The 24,322-nt window shown below is 60.4% G+C and overlaps 1 protein-coding gene and 2 long non-coding RNA genes across 5 annotated transcripts in view; 2 read left to right on the top strand and 1 right to left on the bottom strand.

The window, feature by feature from the left end:
* The window catches only part of LOC109552684 (uncharacterized), a 148,805-nt gene that overhangs the window by 71,238 nt on the left and 53,245 nt on the right, over positions 1–24,322 (top strand). The gene's annotated exons all lie outside the window — the stretch shown is intronic.
* On the bottom strand, positions 8–7,684 carry NRBP2 (nuclear receptor binding protein 2). 2 transcript variants are annotated; one of them, XM_033842780.2, is made up of 18 exons: positions 7,247–7,684; positions 6,651–6,773; positions 6,482–6,583; positions 6,296–6,385; positions 6,106–6,146; positions 5,917–6,011; positions 5,744–5,767; positions 5,588–5,671; positions 5,461–5,516; positions 5,269–5,364; positions 4,076–4,208; positions 3,857–3,959; positions 3,677–3,727; positions 3,459–3,594; positions 2,462–2,515; positions 2,306–2,369; positions 2,136–2,196; positions 8–2,050 (listed from the first exon to the last, which is right to left on the bottom strand). In XM_033842780.2, the coding sequence occupies exons 1-18, from the start codon at positions 7,367–7,369 to the stop codon at positions 2,020–2,022; spliced, it is 1,467 nt and encodes a 488-aa protein (XP_033698671.1). In that variant the 5' UTR covers positions 7,370–7,684; the 3' UTR covers positions 8–2,019. The 2 variants fall into 2 exon arrangements, with proteins under 2 accessions (XP_033698671.1, XP_033698670.1); XM_033842779.2 differs by having other exon boundaries at positions 2,141–2,196; positions 7,247–7,683.
* Positions 14,240–22,765, top strand: LOC109552687 (uncharacterized). Of its 2 annotated transcripts, none has more exons than XR_004522812.2 (3): positions 14,240–14,377; positions 18,938–19,022; positions 20,752–22,765. It is a non-coding gene; the product is annotated as an uncharacterized lncRNA (long non-coding RNA). The 2 variants fall into 2 exon arrangements; XR_002179598.3 differs by lacking the exon at positions 14,240–14,377 and adding an exon at positions 16,390–16,499.

Raw genomic sequence — 24,322 nt, forward strand, 5'->3', positions numbered from 1 at the left:
GAAAGGGTCAGGGTTAGAGACAGTATTTATTATTTATTTATTATTGGCCTAAGAAAATTCCACTTTTAAAATAATGTGTATATAACTTCGAAAAGATAAAAGTTAAAATGAAAACATCAACATAGGCATTGAACGAAGCAATGATAGTATTGATCCTTTTGAGTTCAGTTTAATCACTGGTACAATCTGTTATGCATTGGACACTCAAACTGTTTTAAGATGACGCAGAATCAGACAGCATCAGCGTTTCCAACTAGATGTGTAAGTTATTTTAGAATGTAATTTTAAATTGAAAGGTGTGAGAACTTGAATAATTTTGTAAAGAGTATTGGAATGTTTAAGATAACTTGAGATTCACCGTATTGGTGCATTTATTTCATCTGATACATCTTGGTAAGGTGTTTTGGTTTAGGGTTTTGGCTAGGGTGATGTGGTAGGTGGGATAATGACACCCGCCCCCTGCCCCTTGCAAAGATGTCAGTGTCCCAACCCCCAGAACCTGTGAATATTACTTTACTTGGTGAAAGGTATTTTGCACATGTGATTAAGATTAAGGACCTTGAGATGAGGAGATCATCCTGGATTATCCGGGCGGACTCAACCTAGCCACACGAAACCTTCCTAGTGCAGAAAACCAGACACACAGTTTCATGAGACAGACTCCACCCGATGTTGCCGACTTTGAAGACAGAGGACGGGGCCGTGAGCCAATGGAGGTGGCTGCCTCTAGAAGCTAAGAGTGGCCTTCAGTTTACAGCAGGCAAGGAAGTGGGGACCTCGGCCCCATCACTGCGAGGAAATGAATCCCTGCCCTGTGCCCAGCGCCGCACCTGGCACCTGCAGGCCAGCAACCTGAAGGAGCAGGAAATGGGTTCTGCCCTAGAACCTCCAGAAAGACACGCAGTCTTCCTAACACCTTGATTTTAGTCTGGTGGGATCTGTGCCAGACTTCTGAGCTACAGAACCATCTAAGTGTGCTGGTTTAAGCCACTGAGTTCGTGGTAAACCCTGACAGCAGCAACAGAGAACTAACACGGTGGTGAGCTTTTCTTGTTTGACATTTGAAATGCTTAGAAACCTGAATGTGCTCAGTTTATACATGCACTTTAAAATCTTTAAGAGTGATCAACTACATTTGAAAATGAAGGGAGGTGGTCCAAGTGAATGGAGGCTAGGGTTATGGGGGGTAGCGGTGGGGGAGACAGGGAGCTGGGCTGGTAGCCTTAGGACCCAGGAAGGCAGCTGCCTGCCACAGGTGGAGGTAAGAGAGGTAGCAGGAGGAGTGGTGAGCTTGGGAGGAGCACGGAGGGTGCCTGACCCTGACCACTCGAGGCCAGGGAACAAGGACAGAAAATAGCCCTTTGGAGGGTCTGCACTGGCCGGGGGGTGGGGTGTGAGAGCCACATGGAGCTGCAGGGCCGTGGCCCTGCCCAGTGCCCAGCACCATGCCTGACACCTGCAGGTGCTTTACCATGGGCTTAAGGCGGCGATTCCGGTTCCTCGTGTGGCTCTGCGGTAGCAACTTGGAATGGAGCGCTTCCCTGGGCACACATCTGTCCAGGGCCGACCCCCACCCCTCAGCCCCCCAGCACTGTGCCGCGTTTCCCTGCAGGGCAGCCTCTCGTGACCAGACGGCGTCGGGGGTGGAAATGAAGGGTACGGGAGGGATGCTGAGTTGTGGAAGCTGGCCGATGGGGGCATCCTGATCCTAAGGAGACATGCGGGGCTAACCAGCCCCCCAGCCCCAGCCCTGGCTCCCTCACCCCTGACGGGCCTGCCCCACCACCCTCAGCCCCACTGCAGGGTTGCTGGGAGCTGTGGAAGGGGGAGGTTCCTCACTAGCAGGCACACAGGCAGAGGGGGCCCCTGGTCCCCCACCCAGACGCCGGGGGCCAATGCCGAGCTTCCCCACGGGAGCCACCAGGTCTGGCTCCGGGGAGCTGGGGAGCTGGAGAGCTGGAGCGCTGAGGTGGGATCAAGGTCACGGCTGAGCTCCGCGGTACTTGAGGAAGGTGCTGTCTAGGAAGGCGGCCAGCTTCGGCCGATCGTCCTGCAGGGCAGGAGGGAGGCATGGGCGATGGCGGGGCACGGCCCACCCTGCGGCCCTCCCAGGCTGGCCGTACCCGGCTGCGCACCTCACCTCGTGGACGAAGCCATAGTGCACCAGCTCGGCGGCCAGGTCCTGGGCACTGTCGGCTGCAGCAGGGGCGTGAGGACCGGGCGTGAGGCCGCAGCGCCGCCCGCCGTGCCCGCCCCCCCCAACCCCCCGCCCCGCCACCGCCCAGGGTCCCGCCGGGCGGCCTACTTGGGAGCAGGTCGTAGGTGAGCTGCCGGTGCAGCCTGTCCTCCAGCACCAGGAGCAGAGTGAGCTGGGGAGGCGGGAGGGCAAGGTGGGCTCGGGAGTCGGCCCCGCCCCTCCCGCGCTCCCGCGCCTCTGTGGGTGGCGCCCCCCCCCCCTCACATGCCAGCGCGCCTGGTCCTCGCTTCTCTCCAGGTTACACTGCATCTGGATCACCTGGGGGAAGGGGGAGGCCAAGGTCACCCACGAAGGCTGGAACTCAGCAACTGGGCAGCAAGAGCAGATGCTGTGTCAAAGGGGCCCAGACACAAAGGGGTCGTAAAGACCGGAAATGAGGAGGGTCTCCAAGGGGAGCCTAGGAAGCACATCTCACTGCTAGGAGCCTGGCGAGTTGAGGGAAACTTCCAGAGTAGATATTGAAGCTGGGTACCGAAGGATGAATAGGAGTTTTCACAGGTGAGGAGAACACCTGAAGAAAGAGGGAGCTGTGGGAAGGGGGTGGGGGAGGAGCGAGGTGCGCAGGGATATGACAGCAGAAGCACAGGATGCCAGCAACACCAAGCCTCAGAGTGCCGGGCCAGGGGCGGGGGCGGGGGCGTGCGCTGAGGACCCCCAGCTGTGGCTATCAGAACACGAATTCTGGCTGGAAAGCCCGGGGAAGGCGGCCAGGCTGGGGGCTGGTGCAGCAGGCCAGTGGGGAACAGAGGGGGCCCAGATCAGGGAGGTAACCATGGAGACACACCCAAGGCCAAAGCCAGAGGCTCTGGAGCCCAGTGGGTGTGGACAAGGAAAGGGAGAGGGTGGCCGGGGAGGCCCCTGGCCAGGGGGGAGCCTAGCAGGAGGAGGGGACGGGGGAAACACAGGGCCTGGGGGCCTTGGCAGAAACACCAGGTCACAGATGTCAGCGAATCAGCAAGCCAAGGAGGTGGGATCCGAGAGGCAGCGTGTATGGGACAGGGGCCTGCAGGGGTCTTCCCCTGGAGCCTCTGGGAAAGGGGGTATCCCAGCTTGTACGACTGCCCCCCAAGCCCCACAAAGAGGTCAGCCAGAACCTGGTCTCTCCTGGCAGCCTGGAGGAGAGCCGGGCTGGGGGACTTGAAACCCCTGATACGGGCACCCGTCTGGGCGGTGGGCAGGCCTGTGGAGGCTGGAGTCTCACCTTTCTGGTCTCTGAGTCAAAGGGTTCTGGCGTTGGGGTCTTAGCCTTTGGGACTTCCTCGGGGGGTGGGGCCAGCACACGGGGCAGCCCCAGGGGCCGAGCAGCAGCGAAGTTCATCAGTGGGTAGATCCCATTTCTAGGGACACAGTGCGGGGTGGTGGCAGCTGAGGGCTCAGGCTTGACAGTTACCCACTCCCCAGCCTCACTCCAGCCCTCACCTGACATCCTCCAGGAACTTGTCAAGCTCCAAGCAGGAGACCTCTGAGTACCTGGTATGGGTGTGAGGAGAACATGAGGGTGGCGGTCCTGGTCCTGCGGGGGCGGGGGGGGGGGGGGGGCAGGGCTGGGGGGGCGTGGCCGGGAGGAGAGGGGAGGCCTCTGGGCTGCAGGCTGCTCACCGCCACTGCAACGGGGGCCGGGGCGGCCGGGGGATCTCTGCCAGGACCGTGTGCGGGTCCGTCGCCTTGGTCTTTTCCTCCACCACGTTCTCAGGCATGAGGTCTGCGGGCGGTGGGAGCACACAGGGCAGTGGGCCCTGAAGCACGAGGTCCTGCGGGGCCTCCTTCTGCATCCCGACCCCAGGCCCTAGCCCACCCCCAGGCTGGCCTGCCCCTCACACTGGTGCTGGATGAAGCAGTGGGCGGCCAGGAGCTTCAGCGAGTGCACCTCAAACAGCACACGGTGGAAGAGGAGGCTGTGAGCGGAGGGCCGGCGGGCAGGGTCCCGGGCCAGGCAGGAGAGGATGAACTCCTGGGGTGTGGAGAGGGGGCTGCAGTCGGTGGAGCCCCTCCACTCTGGCCCCACCGTGTGAGGAGAAGCCTCCCAACCCCGTGGGAGCCTTCATGGAGCAACGTGCAGAGAGTAGAGGAACCCCGTTAGCAGCCAGGCCAGGACCTGATTCTTCCAACAGGACAGTCGAGTCTGCCCCCGGGCCCAGAACTGCCCGTGCTCTACTTCCAGCACCCCTCACAAAAATCGTGGCGGGTTGACACTGTCATCCCCAATTCACAGGTGAAGCTGCGCTGCTCAGGGAGGACCCCAGCCCCGCCTCGCAGCCCTGGGGCTGGGCAGAGTGCTGAAAGATCAGCGCAGGCCCTCGAGGCCAGTGCAGCCTAGCCTGAGCCCGCCTACCTACAGCCTGCCCCTCTTCCGGTTGCCTCAGGTCAGGCCTGATTCCGGAGATGACCTTGAAGTGTCCCTGCCCTGCCCCACATCCGTGCCCTCCGCTGGCTCTCGGGTCCATCCTGGCTCCACCTCCTCGTCAGTCCTGTCCAGGCCCCGTCACTTCCCTCCCCCATCCCCAGAGGTCACGCGGTGAAGCCAGACAGTCGCCAGACTCTGGCCAGAGAGGCTGTGGCTGCAGCTTCTGTCCGTCCGCAATCCCTTTGCCGGCTCCCCACCCACCTTGCCCCCAACACAGGCTAGGACCACGTTCTTTCTAACTGGTCTCCTGAAGGCTTACAGGCGGGGACGTGGAACCAGGCAGACCTGGATGCAAACACCGGCTCCACCACTCGCTCTAAAGCCTCTCTGAACCTGTTCCTTTATCTATAAAACGGGCATAAAAATTGTGCCCACACGGGAAGTATCTCTCCGGTCTCTCTGTGCTTAGAGTGTGCCCTCAGAGCCTTCACGTCTGCAACTCAACACGCACGCCCAGTAAGGCCCTCCTTGCGGGGGAGGGGGGGGTGGAGGCTCACGCAGCGGGCCTGGCCCAGACCTGCTGCACCTCCAGGCCTGCCCGAAGCACCGCACCGGCCCTCCTTGGAACACTGAGAGCCAGCCGGTAGGGGCAGGGCCAGCTGCTTACCCGCATGTTAGGGTCACTCAGAGAATGCCTGGCGCGAGCGATGGCCTCCTCTGTGACCCGGGTGTCCCCGTTGGCCTGGATCTCCAGCACAGCCATCTGGGGGGCAGGGCAAGGTCAGGCATGGGGAAGGGACAGCACAGGTGGGATGGGGGGAGTTAGCTGGGAGGGGCCCAGAGACCACGGGGTTAGTACCTCCAGCGCACACATCCCAAAAGAGAAGATGTCCACGGCAGTGCCATCGGCAACTTCTGAAAGGGGAGAGCAGATCAGGGCAGGTAAGGCGGATGCCGGGGGTGAGGGGGGACCCCCCCAGACTCACCTCCGTACTCTGGCGGGAAGAAGTGCAGGTTCCGAGGTTCCTCCCGCTCAACACGGATGGGGCTTCGAAGATCGTCTGGGAGCGCTGCGGAGAGCGCGCGGGATGAGCAGACCGGACCTCTCCCCCACGCTCCGTCCCCCCAGGGTCCCCACGCACCATTGGAGAAGATCCGGTGCCACACTGCGCCGGTCACCGCGGGGAGAAAGCAGGCGTCAACGTGATGGGGCAGTGGGCATCGTCCGCCCCGTTCCAGACAGGTCCCCCAGCCCCGCCCCCCGCCCCCGCCCAGCCCCGCCCCCCGCCCCCGCCCAGCCCCGCTCCGCCAGCACCAGAGCCGATCTTGATGAGGCCGTTGTGCTGTATGAAGATGGTGTCGCTGGTCAGGTTCCCGTGGATGATGGGGGGACTGCAGGCGTGCAGAAAGCTGGGGAGGAGGGGAGAGCAGGGGGAGCTGGGTCAGGGGTGCCAGAGGGGCGGGGGCGCCAGGGGCAGGTGCTCGGGCAAGCCCAGGCCCTCACCTGAGCGCCGACAGGATCTGCGTGCACCAGCGCTTCCAGGCCTGGCGGCGGACGGACTCCGTGGGGTGAGCGCAGGAAAGGCAGCTGGGCCTGAGGTGCCCCGGCCCAACCCCGCTCCTGTGCCCAGGGCCGCCCAGCGCACCCCCGACCCCACCCTGGCCCTGACGCTGACCCAGCCCGCTCCCTGTACCCTGGCGTTCATGGCCTTGTGGTTCTTCTTGGTCTTTTTGAGGAACTGCTTGAGGCTGCCCGATGACACGTACTCCGTGATGAAGATGACCTGCGAGGCGGCAGGCTCACGGGCTCCACCAACGGTGGGTGCCCGCGGCCGCCCCACCCACTGGTGCCCCCTCCCTGTGGTGTGCCCAGGGCTCACCCGTGCTCGGGCCTCCGAGGCGTCCAGCCAGTACTTGTGCAGCTTGACGATGTTGGGGTGGTCCACCAGCACCAGCTGCTCAAACATGAGCTGGATCTTCTCCTGGGAAGGGGGGGCGGTCACCAGGCTGGGGGGGCTGGGCGTTGGGGGTGAGGGCAGCAGGCCTTACCTCGTGGGCCGAAAAGGCCTTCCTGTCAGCGAAGTGCAGCTCGTTCCACACCACCTCCACCCCCTCCTCCGTGTCCATGGCCAGGAAGGTGCTCTGGACGCCGGGCATGTTCCCCTGGTTCACCTGGTGGGGGGGCGGGGGGCACGAGTGAGCTGGTGCGTGGGGGAGGAAAAGGGCGCGGGCTAGGTCTCCGCTCACCTCCCTTCCAGCAGCCCGAGTATGTGAGGCAGGCGCTGGCCTGCTCTGGGGGGAAGCTGAGCACCCAGGAGCAGAAGCTTGGTATCCTGGGGCTGTGCTGAGGGGATCTGGGGCATGTTCCGGGTGTTTTTGAGGCTGGTCCCCAGAGGACTAACAGCTGGTCCCAGAGGCATGGGGAGGTGGTCTCGGGAGGAGACTTAGAGAATCGGGGGTTCCTCACCAGGGCGTGGGCGCCAGGCTAAAGGAGTGCAAGGGCCCGTCAAGAAGGGGGCTGCCTGCGCGACGCTTCGGAGAGGTTTCGGGCCTCTGGCTTCCCGAGAGTCCGCACGGCCCCGCGTGGTCTCAAGGGCCCCTCCGCCGGAGGTGGGCGGCGACCCGCCCCTCCCTGCCGTGCCCACCTGCTCCCGCCGCTTCTGCCAGCGGCCGCACGGGCTCTCTTCCAGGATGTCGCTCTCGTCCTCACTCTCGTCCTCCCGCTCCCGCTCCCGGCCCCGCCTCGGCACCGGCTCCGGGGCCGCCATGGCTCGGCGGGTCCAGGCCGCCGCCCTCCGCGCTATCCGCCGCCCAGCGCCGCCGCCGCTCCCCTCCCGTCCTGGCCCCGCGCCCAGACGCCCAGCTGGGAGCGGAGCCGCCGCCGCCACCACCTCGAGTCCCTACTCGGGCTCCGGGAACTGGGAGGCGCGGGCGCGCGGCCGGCCCGGGGGTGGAGCCCGCCTGCCCCACCGGAGCCGCCTCTCCTGGCCGGAGCCCGAGCGGAGATTCCCCGTAGAAGGCAGAGACCTTGCGGCGCCCAGCGGAGACCCCACCTGTCCCCCGCCCAGGGGCCCAGCGCGTGGGGACCCACCCCGGCCGAGGCCCCGCCCACTATCCCCGCCCACATCCACGAAGGCCCCGCCTCGCGGACCCCGCCCCGTCAGAGGCCCCGCCCGCCCCGTCTAGGGCCCCGCCCCTCCCGAGGCCCCCTCCCGGTGGAGCTGCCTGGTCCCAAACAGGCTCCTCCCGGGACTCGCTGCACTCGGCTGCCGCGGCACCAGCTTGAGGCGAGCGGCCCGGGCGCAGGGGTCCGTCGGGGCCTCCCCGGGCCCGCGGAGGCCTGCGCCGACCGGCCCTGCCCAGCTCTGGGAGCCGCTGGTACTTCCTGCACCGGTTCCCCATCACACGCCTGCCACACACATCCTGAAACCCGGCCCAGTCCCCGGGCGCCCACCTTGGGGTGAACCCAGCGTGGAGCGGGCCGGGCGCAGCCCGCTCAGCCCGGGGATCACCGCGAGGGTCTGGGGGAAGGGCAGGAATGCGCGACGGGGAGGCCAGCTCTCCCGGCACGTCCCCCATCCCCTAAGGAACACGTGGGAGGGTCCCCGAAGGAGACAAAACTACGCAAGCAGGTGGACTTTAATTAGTGACCACAGACCTCCCACTGGCCTGCAATTCGGTGTTTCCCTTTCATGTCCACACCCACCTTCCCACATTCCCAGATGGCCCTCTCTCCGCTTTCTGCTGATGGCTTTTCCGGAACAGTGGAGCCATCAGAAGGGAGCCCTGACCCCAGAGGCCATGTCAACAGGGGATGTGCTTTAGAATTCTTGTGTAAAACCCCCTTTATCCCAAACCCCCACTACCTTTCAATAGTCTCCCGCTCACACCTGCTGAGTCCTCCCCTCCCTCACTATGTCCTTCTGGAGAGAGAAGTAGTGGACACGCGTGTGCCTTCTCCCAGACGTAAACCACAACCCTGACCCCCCCCACCCCGGGCTCAAAGGCCTTCAGCCTGTTGTTGGTCTCTCAGAGTCCCCTGCACACCTCTCTTCCTCCCAACCTTCTGCATAGACATAACTCCACCGCCGTCATCCTGGTGGACCAGCATAGCCCCCGCACTCCCCACTCCACCCCCCTCAGGTGATCCTGTGAAACCATCACTCACACTGCTCAGAACGCGCTGTGTCGCAAAGGAGGGACCAGCAAGACTTGGTCCTCTGTCACCTGCCCCAACCAGACACTGTGCAATGAGTGTCTGAAGTTCCAGGCTCATCCGAGTCTGACACCTGAACTGCAGTGTAAGCAGAGACCATTCTGGATATGACTGTATGCCACCGTAGGTTGTCAGTGCTTCTCTCCTGTGATTAACCTCATATCTACAATAAGGATAGAGTTCTGTGGATGAACCTTCAAAAAACTGAACTCAAAGAAAAAAGCTTTGCTGACATACTAACAATTCTTTGTACGTTGTTGTAAAGGCCATACCTCCAGAACAAAGCTGGTGGCGCAAACCAAGGGGGTCATACCAACTGGGAGAGCTGCACCAGGGGACAGAACCAGCCCCTGCCCCCTCAAAGCACAGCCATAGGATGGAAAATAATAGCAGGTCGACCCCAAATTGAGACCCAAAGGCACTTATTACTGCGAGAAATTGATGGGGAATGGTTTACTCAACGAACAGGAGAAAAATCGATAACTGAAAGGAACGGATTTAATTAAAATGGGACTATAACAAATTGATGCATACACTTCAGTGTGATAGGCCAGGGAAACAAAGGAAAGTCCTTCACTCTAACTGCATCAGAGTCTATCAGAAATGGCCACTTGTGAAATTCTAATTGAAAATTCACACCTGATAACACCAAGGGTGAAGAGAAAAAAATCATACAGGACAATGTCTTTCCTTTAATGCAATGAGGAACCATAAGCAAAAAAGGACGGAAGAGAGTAGAACGTCGCTGCGCACGGAAGCTGGACACATTGTACACAGACACTGGCACGCTAAGAAATGTTTTAAAATGTTGTCATCTATTTTTCAGGGTTGAAAAAAACAACCAATTAGAAAGAATACCCACTCACTTTCCAGACAGAGAAGAAACAAGAGGCCTGTTTCTGGGTCAGGAGTAGCCCTCTGGAGCAGCTGCACGTAGGTGAAGTTCTCGTGTGTGTTGCGGTCGAAGAAGCCCTTGGTGTCGTCGCTGGGGTCCTCCAGGACGCGGTTCATCCCCTCGTCAAAGTAGCCGCGCCAGTAGGCCACGTCCACGGGCAGGCGGCGGCTATGCACGGGGTCGATGACGCTGCTCGTGGCGATCTGGGCCTCCAGCAGGCGGATGCCGTGCTCCGGACGATGAGGTCCTTCTTCATGGCCTGGAAGAGGGAGATCTGCTCCCCGGTGTAGGGGTCGGTGTAGCCGGTGACGGCGCGCTCAGCCGACAGCAGCCTCGCGAACACGTCGGGCCCATGATGCCAGCCCTCAGTGCCTCCTCCACCGAATACCCCTTGTTTTCTTTTGATGATGAAGCCACTGGCTGCTCACGTCTCCAGGAGGGTGAGGGCTGTGCCGGGCCTGAGAAGCCCCTTCCTACAAGTCTCGTGGATGCCGAGGGGCTCCTGGGAGCCGGGCACAGCAAGCCGGCGGTGCAGCCGGTGCCTCGCAAGTACCTCTGCACGAGGCCAGGCTGCCCATGGTCCGGCCTCGTGCCAGCTGCTCGCGCATGCCCTGGTTGATGATCTCCACTCTCAGAAGCTCTCCTGGAGTCACGGGCATCCTCACCCAGCCAAGGTGGTCCCGGCAGTGGCTGCAGCCTGCTCGTGGGTGGCCCTCAGCGCAGCCACCAGCTCCTCCACCAAGAGGGCCCCGTCCTTGTGCTGCTGGGTCAGCGTCACCCTCTGCTCCACGGGGACTGCCTCGGAGAGCGACATGGGCCGGCCCTGGAACTTGCCCATGGAGACGGTGGCCACGGCAGCTCTCAAGGTCTGCCAGGTGCTGTGCTCAGTGAACGGGGGCCCCTGTGGCTCCGCTCCAGGGCTCCCCACTGAGATGGGCAGGAAGGCCAGCCCTGTCTCTGGGTCGGTGACACAGTGGGCCAGCAGCTGCTCACAGCTGAGGCTCTCCTGCATGCCGGGGTCCGAGAAGCCAGCCGCCTGCGAGAGATGCTGCTGAGCTCTTTGTCCAGGCAGCCTAAGTGCAGGGTGGCCTCCCAGGGCAGCCGGAGCCTGCGGGCAGGACACCCTAGCCTGCCTGTAGCCAGCTGGGCAACCAAGAGCCTCAGCAGCGGAGGCCTGTCCACCAGCTCCCTCGTCATGGCCTGGAATAGGGGCATTCGGATGCCACTGAAGGGGCCACGATACCCCGTCACCACCTGCTCTGCTGCCAGGAGCTGCCTGTGGAGCTCTGGTCCAAACAGGCCTGCCCTGACCGCCTCATCTGGCCACAGCTGCCGGCCGGTGGCTGGGCCCACCAGCATGCGGGTGGCGTCCTGAGCCTCCCGGACCGGAAGCGTGGCGCCCGTGGGGAGCAGGTGCTCGGCCGAGGCCTGGAAGCTCTTGTGCCCTGCAGGCAGCAGGACGAGCCCTGCCACACCGCCGGTGCCCTGCGGGTGGCGCTGCACCTCGGTGCGTGCACCCACATCCGGCACCGCCAGCCTGCCCTCCCGCAGGCCTGGGCCGTCTCCACGTCCAGGACCCCCACCTCCAGCGGCCTGGCCAAGCTCGGTGCCCCACTCAGCGTACGGAAAGTGATCTTGAGGAGCAGCAGGCCCAGCCCCGTGCTGGGGGCCTGCACACACCTGCCTACCAGCTCCCGGTACGGCAGCCGCTCCGGCGTGTCGGGGTCCAGGAAGCCTGGGGCACTTGAGCTGGGCCCAAGCTCCAACAGCCCACACCACGTCTCCTGGTCCAGGAGGCTTTGCTGGCAGGCCAGCTCAGGGGCCACACGCATGCCCTGGATGGGGTCCACCAGGCCCCCCGTGGCCTCCTGGGCCTCCAGCCAGCTCCACCCCAGTGCCCTGTCCACAACCTCCTTCCCTATGGCCTGGAAGAGGGCCAGCTTCCCACCCCCAGAGGGTCAGGGTACCCAGTGACCGCGTGCTCGGCGGCCAGCGGCTTCTCCTTCCGCTCCAGGCCCACCAGGCCCTGCTGCAGGGCCTCAGACACGAGGAGCAGCTGGCCCTGCCCGGGGCCGCCTGGGCCTCCAGCAGAGCCAGCTCGAGCCCAAAGGGCAGGAGACCCTGCTTCATGACAGCGTAGAGACGCTGGGCCTGGCCCGAGGCCTCCACATACACGCCGGCGAGGCTCCTGGCCTGGGGCCCGGATGGGGTGCCGGTGCCCAGCACGGCCTTCACGGTCTCAGGGACGACAGCCGTCTCAGTGCCATTGGTGACCAGGAGGTTGAGAGGAGAGACGTGGCTGTTCATCGCACAGAACTTGCTCAGCCAGGGCCCACCGTCTGCTCCCTGTGGGGATGGAAAGGCTGTGAGGGACCCGAGACAGCCCAGGTGGGTGGGAGGGCAGACACGGTCAGGAGGTCAACCCTGCTCTCTGGACCCACCTCCAGGGCAGCCGGCCCTCCTGAGGGAGGGGTGTCACATCCAGCTTTGGTCCCTCCCCTTGCCCTGCGGCTCCCAGGAGGGGACCATGTGAGCACAGGGACCCCACGGTAGCCTTGGGGGGTGCGGGCTCTGTTTTCTCCTATAGGCCATCCTCTGGCCTCCATCTCAACCCCGCACCCTCGTCCCCCTCCCGCCAGGGTCCTGGTGCAGAGGCTCGGCCTCCACCCGCCGTTGGCCTCAATACCCAGCGATGACCAGCCCCTGCCCTGCCCTCGGGTGGTCTCCATGTATTCGTGTGCTTCTCCCTCCCCCTTCCCAGTGACCCCTCCAAATCCTTCCCCACCTTAACCCACTGCTGCCCTGGCCTCTGCTCCCTCCTGGCTCCCCACCGGGCTTCAGCCAGGTTCCTGCCCTCTGTCCCAAGTCTCTCACCTCAGCCCGGCTGTGTCCCCCTCTGCCCACCCTGGCCCCATGTCCTCCGGGCCATGGCCTCTGGAAATAGGGTCTTTGCAGATGTAATTAAGTTAAGGTTAAGGTGAGGTCACACTGGTGTAGAGAGGTCCTTATTCCAACACGACTGTGTCCTCACAGGAAGACAGACGGGGACGATGCCCAGCCCACAGAAGCAGATTGGAGGCGAGCAGCTTCAGGCCCCAAACCCAGCATTGCCACCAAACGCCAGAAGCACTGATTCCAGATCCTGGCCCCTCAACTGTGGAAGAATAAGGTGCTGTTGTTTGAAGCCTCCCGGGCTGTGGTAATTGTTCCCTCCCGGCCCCAGGAGCCAGTCCACGTCCTGCTTCCACAGAACCACACCTGCAGTCCCCGGTCCTGGTCCACACTGTCCTCGCCTCCCGCAGCTCCCCAAAGCCTCACACGGGGTCTCGGGAGAAGGCTCAGCCCCACGCGCCCTCGCCCCCGCTCCGCAGCTCTTGCTGAGGTAACCTCGGACTCCAAACTGCCAAACCCCACAAACGCATTTTCGATTTGACCTCCCGACCTCTGGGGCACGGGGCATGGGGGACCCTCCTCCCTGGTGACATTTCCCCGTTCAGCTGGAGAGCTCCCCTGACCGCAGCTGGAGCCCAGCCTGTCCTGGGGTCGCGGAACCGCGTGTCCAGCTGCCTCCTGGACACCTATGCCCAGCGGTCTCGCAAGGGGCCTCAAGTTCCATGGTGCCCCCAGAAGTGCTGGCTGTGAGCAGCTCTCCGTCACCCGCTCTGCAGAGCCTGAACCCTAAATCCCCCCACGGCCCCGCTCTCCCCATAGCTGGGCCCAAGAGGTGCTCCTCTGTGTCTGCTGAGACCCCTGGGCAAAATCCTGTTGCCCCCTTTCCCTGCCCGGATGTTGGGCCCAGAGCCCCGGTGGCGCCTGCAGCCGGTCTGCCGCTGGGTCTCGGAGTGCGTGCCAGGCCCGGGCAGACGTGGAGGCGGTGGCTTGGTGCTCACCCGCCCCGCCCCCGCCCCCGCCCCCCCGCCAGGTTCCAGGAGGCACGGCACTTGTTCAGCTCTCCCGAAGCGAGCAGGCCATGCAGTGTGGGCGCGCAGGGCACACCATCATGCCTTTGAGAAGGTGGGAAGAGGACATGGGGTGGGGAGAGAGGAGCGTTGTTGAGATCCAGGCCTTGGGCTTCCCTGGTGGCGCAGTGGTTGAGAGTCCGCCTGCCGAGCAGGGGACGCGGGTTCGTGCCCCGGTCTGGGAAGATCCCACATGCCGCGGAGCGGCTGGGCCTGTGAGCCATGGCCGCTGAGCCTGCGCGTCCGGAGCCTGTGCTCCACAACGGGAGAGGCCGCGACAGTGAGAGGCCCGCGTACCGCAAAAAAAAAAAAAAAGATCCAGGCCTTGGGAAAGAACACAAAAGGCTTTGTTCGAGTGACCAGCTGGACGCCTGAGCGGGGTTCCAGGACTCGGTGTGACCGTGGTGGACGCAAGGCTGCCCTGACCTCCTTCTAGGGGTGGCTGAGGCCGCCCTGACCTCCTTCTAGGGGTGGCTGAGACTCTGCACCACCAGCCAGCTTGTCTCCCTGCCATCTGCTTCCTCCCCTCCTTCCCCAGGAGCCTTCCCGAGGCCACTCCCTGAAACCGTGTCAGGCTCTGCTTCCGCGAGCTGACCTGGACGCGTGCTGTGCTGCCCACCTGCCCAGTGACCAGCCTGCTTCCTTTGTATGGTGCGCCTCGTTCCAGGACGGCCTTCAGAGGGTGTGTGAGCAGAGGAAGCCTCAGGTAACAGGGCCCCTGGGGTGGCTGGAGCAGTGAGCTGACCACCTGAAGTCGGGCAGGGGACCAGGGTGGGAAAGAAAAAAGGTACTTCGCTACCCAGCCAAGGCGGGAGGGCTTTCTGGGCCACGGGGTCAGGAGCAGCCAGTGGGGGGGTGGGGGTTGCTGCAGGCTGTGTTGTCCCGCCGGGAGCCCAGCAAGGAAAACCAGAGGAGCAGGACAGACTCCTGCGCGGGAAGCTCAAGTTTCCTGAACAGCAGGGATTCGTGGGAGGGAGGGTGCTGGGGCCCTGAGGGCCATTGTGGGGGGAGGGCCTGACGGGCTGGGAGAGGCCCTGTGCCTGCGGCTCTGCCCTACGCAGCTGGGTAACCGTGGCTGGGCCATGGCCCGTTTGGTCAGCAGCGACCTTGGGCCTGGTACGAGCCTCCCTGGTCCCTGACCAGGCAGGACGTGAAGAGGGGTCTGGGAGTGGGTGCCTTGAGTCTGAAGTGGGGACCTTGGGGAAGCAGCTGGACAGAGAGGTCTGGAGCTCGGGAGAGACAGACCAGGGCATGTGAGGGGTGTGCAGGGCCTGGGGAGTGGGAGACAAAGCAGCTTCAAGGCTGGGAGACACAGAAGAGCCCAATCGCACAGAAGCCAAAAGACAGGCGTCCCAGAGAGGCGGTTACCAGCAGAAGTGGCAACGGCACGTGGCTAGAGGGGAGGGTGGCCTCGTGGCTGGGGGAGGGGCCGAACGGATTTCCCAGGACTGGAAAGGGACTCTGACAGGAGGCCCCTCCTGTGGCTTCCTGGGAGCAGCCCCACTTCAGGTGGCCCAAGGGGACAAGAGGTGGGAGGGCAATTCCTGAGGAGGGTGGGTCCACATCCCTGGGAGGGGGCGTCACCTATCAGTACCCTGAAGGGCAGCGCGCACACGCCAGGCTGGGCTGGGGGTTGCGGAGGGGCCTCTCTGGCTGTCCATCTAAGCCAAATCACAACAGAACCGGATGGCCAGGCTGCCTCAGGCTCACACATGGAGACAGTGACCTTGGTTGGCCTTTGGCCCACTTTGAGCAGCGTCAGAAAGATCCCACCCACCTGCACTGGGTGCAGACTGCAGAGATCAGTGGCCATGCGGAAACTCGGCACGATGGGCGGGTCAGGGAGAGAGCGGAGTCACGGAGGCTGGAACCCGTGGCAGAGCCCCTCCCGCCTCTACCTCCCAAGTGTCTCGAGATGGCCCCACGCAGGGGTCCCTGGTGCCCATCCACCCCCGACGGCAAGTAGCTTCCTCCATCGGTAAGCACTGGCCTGCCTCACCCCAGCAACGGGCCAGGAGCCATCCCACCCTCTCAATTTGTCAGCCTAATTGCCTCGCGCCCTGGGCGCTCGGACCGGCTCCAGCTGCAAGGCAGGGGGCGGGGCAGGAAGGAATCAGACCTGCACGGCCCCACCCAGGCGCGCACCAGTCCTGCCCGGAAACCCCTGGGCAGGCGAGGCCCCTGCTACGTCTCCCACGCCCGTGCGGGGAACCAGGCTCGGGGGCGACTGCCAGGACTCCCGCGCACCAGGGCTAGTTGGGAGGGAACCGGGCCTCAGAGCCCCGCTTGCCCGGAGCGGAGCCCAGAACCCCGGGCCACCTCCGGGCGCGTCGCGCCCGCCCCAGCCTCTGCAGGCCCCGGGCCGAGAGCCCCCGTAGGTGTCTCGGCTTCGCTCGGCGGCCGCCCCGCCAGGGCCGGCCTGGCTGTCCCACCTGCCCGGACGGTGCCCGCAGCACTCCGTACGCAGTCCCTCCGTTCGCTGCTGTGCCTGCGACCGGCGCCTCCCGGTTTAAACCCGCTCAGGCCCCTCCCCGGGGCGGCACGAGGTGCTTCCGATGGATGCGGGCGCCCTGAAGCCGGGGGGGGGGGGGCGCGGGACCGGGAAGCCCACGCGGGGCTGGGTCGACGCCCCCGCGCGCTCCCCTCGGCCGCCACGGTCTGTGAACACCCCTAGGCGGGGAGGAGGGCGGCTGCCGAGGAGCAGGGTCCTCTCGCTCCTACCCAGCCCCTTTCGTCAGCTCCCCCAGAGTCACCGCGAAGGAACGCGGGCGGCCGCAGGGAGCAGGGTGCGTCCGCGCCGCCCTGACGGCCTCTGAACGGTTTGCAAGGTAATGCGGCCCCGCCCGCCGCGCGCAGAGTTTCGCTTTACAAACGTGATTTTATCGCCCGAGGGGGCCCATGGGGCCGCTGGTGCAGGCGTTGACCTCGACCCAGGGGCCCCTCTTGTCCAGTGCCCTTCGTCGTCCAGGCCTCGCTCCCGCCTCGGGGCCGGCGGCTTGCGCTGCTGCTTCGTCCTGGGGCTGCCGGGCCAGGCTGTCCTCAGAGGCTACCTCCATGACCGAGTGGCTTCCCTGCCTTGACCGTGGAAGAGATGGGGTCTCTGTCCCCAGCAGGCTTCCAGTCTGTCTGGAAGGGATGACCAGGCCTTGCCCCATGGGTTCAGCACCTCCACCTGGGATCGGAGCAGGCGTTCTGTCCAGCAGGAGGACCTGGGCCCCTTCTCAGACGCCAGTCCCAGCGCCCACCTTCCGGGGCCGGGGACTCCTGGAGCAGCTGAGGAAGAAGGGCCAGAGCCTGGCAGGCTGGGGCCACAGCCCAGGACAGGAGCCACACGTGGGTCTTCTGGCTGGTCCTCCCCTTTGCTGCCCAGAGATCCCAGATGGATGGGGTGGAGCAGGTGCCCCTTGCCCCCCAGGGTCAGGACCCAAGGCCTGTCCTCCTCTGTCCCCATTCCCGGCCCTGAGGACTCAGTCTTTCCCCTTCCCCAGGCCTCACTTCTTTCCGGGTCGTTCTCGACCAGATACTCATCCAGGGCCACCCAGCCACCTCCGACCGTAGCATGAGAGCACCTTGAGACACCTGCGCAGGCACAGGGGCTGGGGGGCCGGGCTTCCAGGGTAGAGGGTGCCAGTGTTGGCTCCCGTGGCTCTGTCCTCACTCCCACCCCAGGCCCACGCTCACGCCTGCTCACCAAGGCTTCCTGGACCCTGGGCCGACCTTTGGCCGCCTGTGTCCTTGTCGCTGTCTGCGTACCCCACCCTGGCTATGCTATGTGGCTGCTGCTGGCCACTGGAGAGGCCTGACCTGATAGAGTAGTGAGCTCCAGCCTGGGCCCCTACCCCCCCGCCCAAGGCATGTCAGGCCAGCTGCCTTCGCCCCGTCTCTGCTCACCAAACGCCAGGACGCCGTCCATGAGGTCCCGCTGGGCAACGTGCCGAGCTGGCTGTGGCTCGTGGCCGGGAGTGCAGCCCGGAGCCTCTTCTCCGTGGGGTCGGGTCACTGCAGGCAGCACTGCTGCCAGGCCACGAAACCCAGGTGTGGGCCAGCTCCTCGCTGTGGGAAGGAGATGTGAGGCTGCCCAGGCCTGGGTCTCTCTGTGCCCAGGGGTGGGTAGCACGCCTGCCTGTGCCGTCCCTGCCCCAGCCGTGCCCACTGGTCCTCATCCCTCCGGCTCCTCTCGCTGTGGCTGTAGCCCCCTGTGGTGGCCTCCAGCTCAGATCTTCCAGGAACCCTCCCGGGGGGCAAGCCTCAATGCCCGTCCTGCTCCCGAGGCCCTTGGGCTGTCCCTGGTCAGCCAGAGCTGCTGCCGTCCTTGGAGCTCTGGTTACCACTGTTCTATGAATAACCACTCTGGGGACCGCATATAAGTGGCATCGTGCCGTGTTTGTCCTCTTGTGTCCAGCTTACTTTACATAGCGTAGTGGCTTTAAACTTCATCCGGGCTGTATCAGACATCAGGATTTCGTTCTTTTTAAAGGCTGCCCCGTATTCCATTGTGTGTATTTACCCAATGTGCTTTATGCGCTCATCTGTTGGCGGATACTTGCGTTGCTTCGTCTTTCCTTCTGAAAGCTTACCCTCACTCACGTTGCATGTCAGGGGCTGGCTGAGGCTCCGCTCTGCCACCTTCACGTCAGGATCCAGGCTGATGAAATTACCATAATCTGGAATATCGCTGGTCCTCCTGGCTTAAGGAGTGAGAACTTGGGAAGGTCTTATACTGGCAGCTAAATGCTCTGGTGTGAAGGGGCCACGTGCCACTTCCTCTCATACCCCACTGGCCAGCACTGGTCATATGGTCCCCCTGACCACGAGGGGTGGCAATGCCGTCCTCCTGTGCACTGGATGGAGTAGCGCTGGTGAACAGTACTCGTGACCACACAGCCCCTCATTCAGAACCATCACACTTATCCCACCTGTCATGATTTTAGTCATTCAGTTTTGTAGTTCATCCTCTAAATCAGCGGTCCCCAACTTTACGGCACGAGGGACCAGTTTTGTAGAAGACAGTTTTTCCATGATGCGGGGATGGAGGGGGAAGGATGGTTCAGGAGGTAATGCGAGCGGTGGGGAGCGGCAGATGAAGCGTCACTCGCTTGCCCGCTACCAGTCCGCGGCCTGGGGCTTGGGGACCCCACTCTGAATAATGAGTACCACAATTTGACGCTGATGATTGCTTTCCTCATAAGTGATCTGGCATCGTGCTATGACAGGTGCCTATGATTTCTGCCAAGTGAAAACTATTGACTTTATCTCACGTGTGCAGTTGTTCGGATGCTCTTCTGACCCCTAGACAGCGCCTCGCCCAAAGCTGAACCTACTACAGGCACAGCCCAGAGATCACCTACAAGGTAACGTTTCTGCCATTGAATAACTTGGGGTTTAAAACCTGAACTTCCTAGAACATGTGTATCACTCAGTTCTCTTTCTAGCGATATTTACACAGGAACATTTTATCTTCACATCACCCCAAATCAATAAACGAGCTTTAATCGAACAGTGTGCAGGGGAAATCTTGAATGAAACCTCAGATAGGATGGCTAGATGGCCATGACCACCTGAGGGTGTTGTACGAAGCTCGGGGTCAACAAATGTCTGTGTGGGTGGTGGGATGGGGCGGGACTAAAAGAAGCCCCGTCCCTGCAGATGGACTCGTTAGCATCCGTGTTCATCGCCGTGTTTGGAAGCAGTGTGTTTAGCACTTCACACTCACTTATCTGTATGTGTACTGAGTGGCTTTTAGTTACATTATAATTTTCCCCACGTAGATGTCCAACTGCTATTTTTGTGGAGAATGTCTAATTCTTGGGAATATTCTCTTGCCATTAAAGGGAAGAGGCCTGTGTGTGATCAGTCAATCACAGTACACGGCCTAAATTTTTTTTTCATATAATGTCTATTCCATAGCATAGGTTATCTTTTTCAAACTCTAAAAAAACTTTGCACACTCGCTATTATTACTGATGTGCAACTCACATTTTCACGTTTACTAGGATTGTGGATAAATGCTTTGTCCCCATCCTCACTCATCAGTTCATTTTTTTCATGCCAAAAGAGGTTGAGATCAAAGCAAAATACATAATCTTTTGAGCGTTATATATTATAAAGAAACCAGGCTCTGGGACTTCCCTGGTGGCGCAGTGGTTGAGAGTCCGCCTGCCGATGCAGGGGACACGGGTTCGTGCCCCGGTCCGGGAGGATCCCACATGCCGCGGAGCGGCTGGGCCCATGAGCCATGGCCGCTGAGCCTGTGCGTCCGGAGCCTGTGCTCCACAACGGGAGAGGCCGCGACAGTGAGAGGCCCGCGTACCGCCAAAAAAAACCAGGCTCTACATTTTGTTAAATGTCACCTTTTGGAAGAATACATGTTTAATAAGTTTCCAAAAACGTCCTACCTGTGCCTGCTGTTTTGGAGATTAGAAATCTGTATGTGCGGCGGACAGGTTTCAGGACCAGCGTCCCGTGTTTGATGTTCCCAGTGGGGGATTTCCTTGAAGACGCTTGCTGGTCAGTTCTCTAGCTGAGGAGCCCCTGCGTGTTGAGAAGCACGCGTTGTTCTGGACGACGTCAGAGCATCAGCCCCTTCAGCGACTGGACTGTTTCTTCCTCAGGAGTTGGTGTGGAGCCTCCCAGACCAAACACCACACTCCCTTTCTCTGTCAGAAAGCTGGGGTAAATTGTATATATTTGTATAACTGAAACACTTTGCCATATACTTTAAACTATATGTCTATATATATATATATATATATATATATATTTTTTTTTTTTTTTTTTTTTTTTTTTTTTTTGCGGTACGCGGGCCTCTCACTGCTGCGGCCTCTCCCGTTGCGGAGCACAGGCTCCGGACGCGCAGGCTCAGCGGCCATGGCTCACGGGCCCAGCCGCTCCGCAGCATGTGGGATCCTCCCGGACCGGGGCACGAACCCGTGTCCCCTGCATCAGCAGGCGGACTCTCAACCACAGCGCCACCAGGGAAGCCCCAATATATATACATTTTAAGTAATATAGGATGATAACTGAAAGAGAAAGATTAAAAAACAGGAAGCTGGAGTAAAATACGACTTTTTGTTCGAACAGACCCTTTGCTGCCACCTGCTGGAGAACTCTCAGAATAAATATCCACTTTTGCCACCAATTGTTGGAGGCCGTGAAGCCATAACTGAGATGCGTTACAGTGGAAATGAGAAGCACTCCTCTGAATCAGGAAGGTGCCGGTGCCTCCTTAGAGCGGGTGTTCTCGCGGTCAGGGAGCCCGTAAGTCTCCCCGCTCCTGCTGCCTGGCCTGGACCAATCGTGAAGAAAGAAAGAGTCGGACCGAGGAGGACCAGGCGGCGGGCGTGAAACGAGCACCCAGATGTAGACCCCGCCACGCCCTGGTTCCCTGGCGGGCCGCGAAGGCTGTCCGAGGGTGGCAAGCGCCGCCGGCCCAGAGAGGGTCAGGGCAAACCCGTGTTTGCACCGTCTCTGTCCAGTGGCCAGGTCAGGCCATCGGAGAAGCCCCTGTCCTCCCCAGGATGGTGGGGGGAGGCGCATTTCCCAGCCTCTGCCCTCCTTTTCACCTTGGCCGTGGTCGCTCAGGGTGTGCCTGCCCCTGGGGGGGGGGAGTGGGCGCTCAAGACCCCAACCCGTCAGCCCACTCCCCTCTTTGCAGGGCCCTTGTCCAGCACTCACGGCCCCGTGGTGCCCCCTGGGAACCCCCCGGCTCTGAAATGTGTCAGGGTGGGACACGGGTGAAAGCAGCTGGGATTCTGGCAGGTCTGCTCGCGGTCTGGCTTCCGTCAGGAGTCTCAGGGTGGCAACTGTGTCCCGTGCAGACGTTCCCACCTGCTACCCGTCTGTGCTCACTGGCTGGAGCGTCTCTGCAGAAAGAAACTCCTGTCTCCTACTGTTTGGTTACCCAGTGTCCCTGTCTGTGTAGCAAAAGCAGGATAAATGCTTGATTCTTTTTTTTTTTTTTCAATTTAATAATTCTCCAAATCTTGGATACTTAAGTCGCTTCCAATTTTTCACAATTATTCCCTTCTTTCCTTTTTTTGCTATTGAGGTAGCATACACATGCCGTAAAAGTTATCACCTGAGCCATTTCTTGAAGAGTACAGTTCAGTGGCATTAGGTGCATTCGTGACCATAACCCTTCATCTTGTAAACAGAAACAGTACCCATGGAACCACAACTGTCCCCCTGCCCCCAGCCCTGGCACCGCCCTTCTACTTTCTGTCTCTATAATTTTGACGACTCCAGGTGCCTCATATGAGTGGAATCCTGCAGTCTTGTCTTTTTGAGACTGACTGACCTCACTGAGCAGTTTGTCGTCCAGTTTCATCCATGGTGGTAGCACATGTCATAACTGCCTTCCTCTTTAAGGCTGAATAATGTCCCATCGTATGTACAGACCACAGTTTGCTTATTGACACATCCATCCGTGGACACTTGGGTTGCTCCCATGTTTTAGCTATTCTGAATAATGCTGCATTGAACATGGGTGTACAAATATCTATTCGAGTCCTTGCTTTCAATTGTTTTGTGTATACACCCGGAAGTGGAATTGCTGGATCACGTGGTGATTATATTTGTAACTTTTGAGGACCCTCCATACTGTTTCCGCAGCAGTTGTACCATTTTACATTCGCACCAACAGGGCACAAGGGTTCCATTACTCCACACCCTCACCAGCACTTGTTATTTTCTGGTTTTCTCATAGTAGCCGTGCAGACGGATGTGAGGAGGTATCTCGCTGTAGTTTTGATTTGCATTTCCCTAACGATTAGTGGCGTTGAGCACATTTTTGTGCACTTAGTGGCCATTTGAATGTCTTCTTTGGAGAAATGTCTATTCAAGTCCTTTGCCCATTATTGAATTGGGTTGTTTGTTTTGTAGTTGTTGAGTTTTAGGAATTCTCTATAAATTCTGAATAATAATCAGGTATATGATTTGCAAATGTTTTCTCCCATTCTGCGGGTTGCCTTTTTACTCTGAGGACAGTGTCTTTGGATAAACAAAATTTTCAAATTTTCATAACGTCTTATTTGTCTTTTTTCTTCTTTTGTTGCCTGTGCCTTTGGTGTCATACCTAAGAAGTCACTGCCAAATCAAAAGTCATGCATTCTTGGGCTTCCCTGGTGGCGCAGTGGTTGAGAGTCCGCCTGCCGATGCAGGGGACACGGGTTCATGCCCCGATCCGGGAAGATCCCACGTGCCGCGGAGCGGCTGGGCCCGTGAGCCATGGCCGCTGAGTCATGCATTCTTTTATTCGATGATTTATTCTAAGTGTTTTATAGTTTTAGGTCTTAAGTTAATTTTTGCCTCCCCTGCCTCATGCCAGGCCCTCTGCCAGCAGCGTGCGTGGTCCCCAAAGGGCTCAACCTGGACCCACAGGCTCAGCTTCATGCCAGGGGGCAGCACTGCCTCAGTCCCTGAAGGATGGACCCCCCATATGTGCCAGGGGCTCTGGCCCCGTCTGGCTGCATCTCAGTCCATTCCTAGACTGGAGAGGGCCCAGCAGCCTGACCAGGAGGTGCCTGCTGGCAGCACGAGTGTGACAATCACTGGGTTTCCAGAGCTTCTGGGCACCCCTGTGCTCCCTGACTGGGGTCAGCTGTTTTGACAATAAAATCTGATGTATTACGTGGTCACGCAGGGACCTTGCAGAGCCAGGCTAGTAAACAGCAGACAGACCCCTTAGAAACAGGGGAAAGAGAAACCCGTTCTGCCGTAGCAGTGCGGGTGAAGAGTATCCCGTCACACATCAGTAAACAGATGTTGCAGCGACCCACACCCTGCCACGGTGCGTCCTGAGGAGACTCAGGATAAGAAAGCACAGGATACAGCCCCAGGTAGGCGAGGTGCAGGTCCCCAGGTAGCCGAGGTGCAGGTCAAAGGAGTTTCTGTGAGCCGGACTCCTGCATCTTCCCATACATAGAAGAGCGCTAAATTCCTTCACTGGAGACGTCTGGGTTTCTTTAATGAACAGTAATCTTTTGATGTTCCGACTACCTGATCTTTGTTGCTGAAACTGCCGTGTATATCGGCCCCTCCCTGACCTCTTTGGAGCAGAACCTCAGAGCCATCTGAGAGGCTGTCCTCCGGGCGCAAGTCCTCGGTTTTGTCTGCCAGAGAAAACATGCTTCTCAGCTTTTCCATTGTGCGCTCTTTTCAGTCAACAGCAGGCTCAGCAGTTCCCAGCCCAGATCGGCCTGAGGCCACGCAGGCCCCAGCCGGTGGCCTTCCCGCCCACATCTTTGTAAAAGGTCCCTTTGTTACACACGCCTCACCTCCCCTGCTTCATGTCTGGACTCCCGACCACAGACACTGCATTTCCACTCCTTTAAGGGTCAATTTTGACATGAATATTTAACAAAGTGCAGAATCAATCAAAATCCACCTCCTCCTGAAAAATGCTGAGGCATTAAAGTGTTTTAACCAGGTGTGTTCTACCTGACATGCTACTGATGTCTGATACAATTTTAAATCCACCGTTTCTTTCTCAGTTTAACCTCTACTTGTCACAGTACATGAATATCTCACCCGTTGGAAGTAACTTGGGTTACGTGCTGTGAAATAAAACATATTTTATGGCAAGACAAGAAACTTTTAAACAAAAAGCCTCTGCCCTTTGGCCCCCTCTCCCCCCACCATGAATCAAGTGTCT

Source organism: Tursiops truncatus, chromosome 17, assembly GCF_011762595.2.
Source record: "Tursiops truncatus isolate mTurTru1 chromosome 17, mTurTru1.mat.Y, whole genome shotgun sequence".
In the NCBI taxonomy this organism is placed as follows: domain Eukaryota; kingdom Metazoa; phylum Chordata; class Mammalia; order Artiodactyla; family Delphinidae; genus Tursiops; species Tursiops truncatus.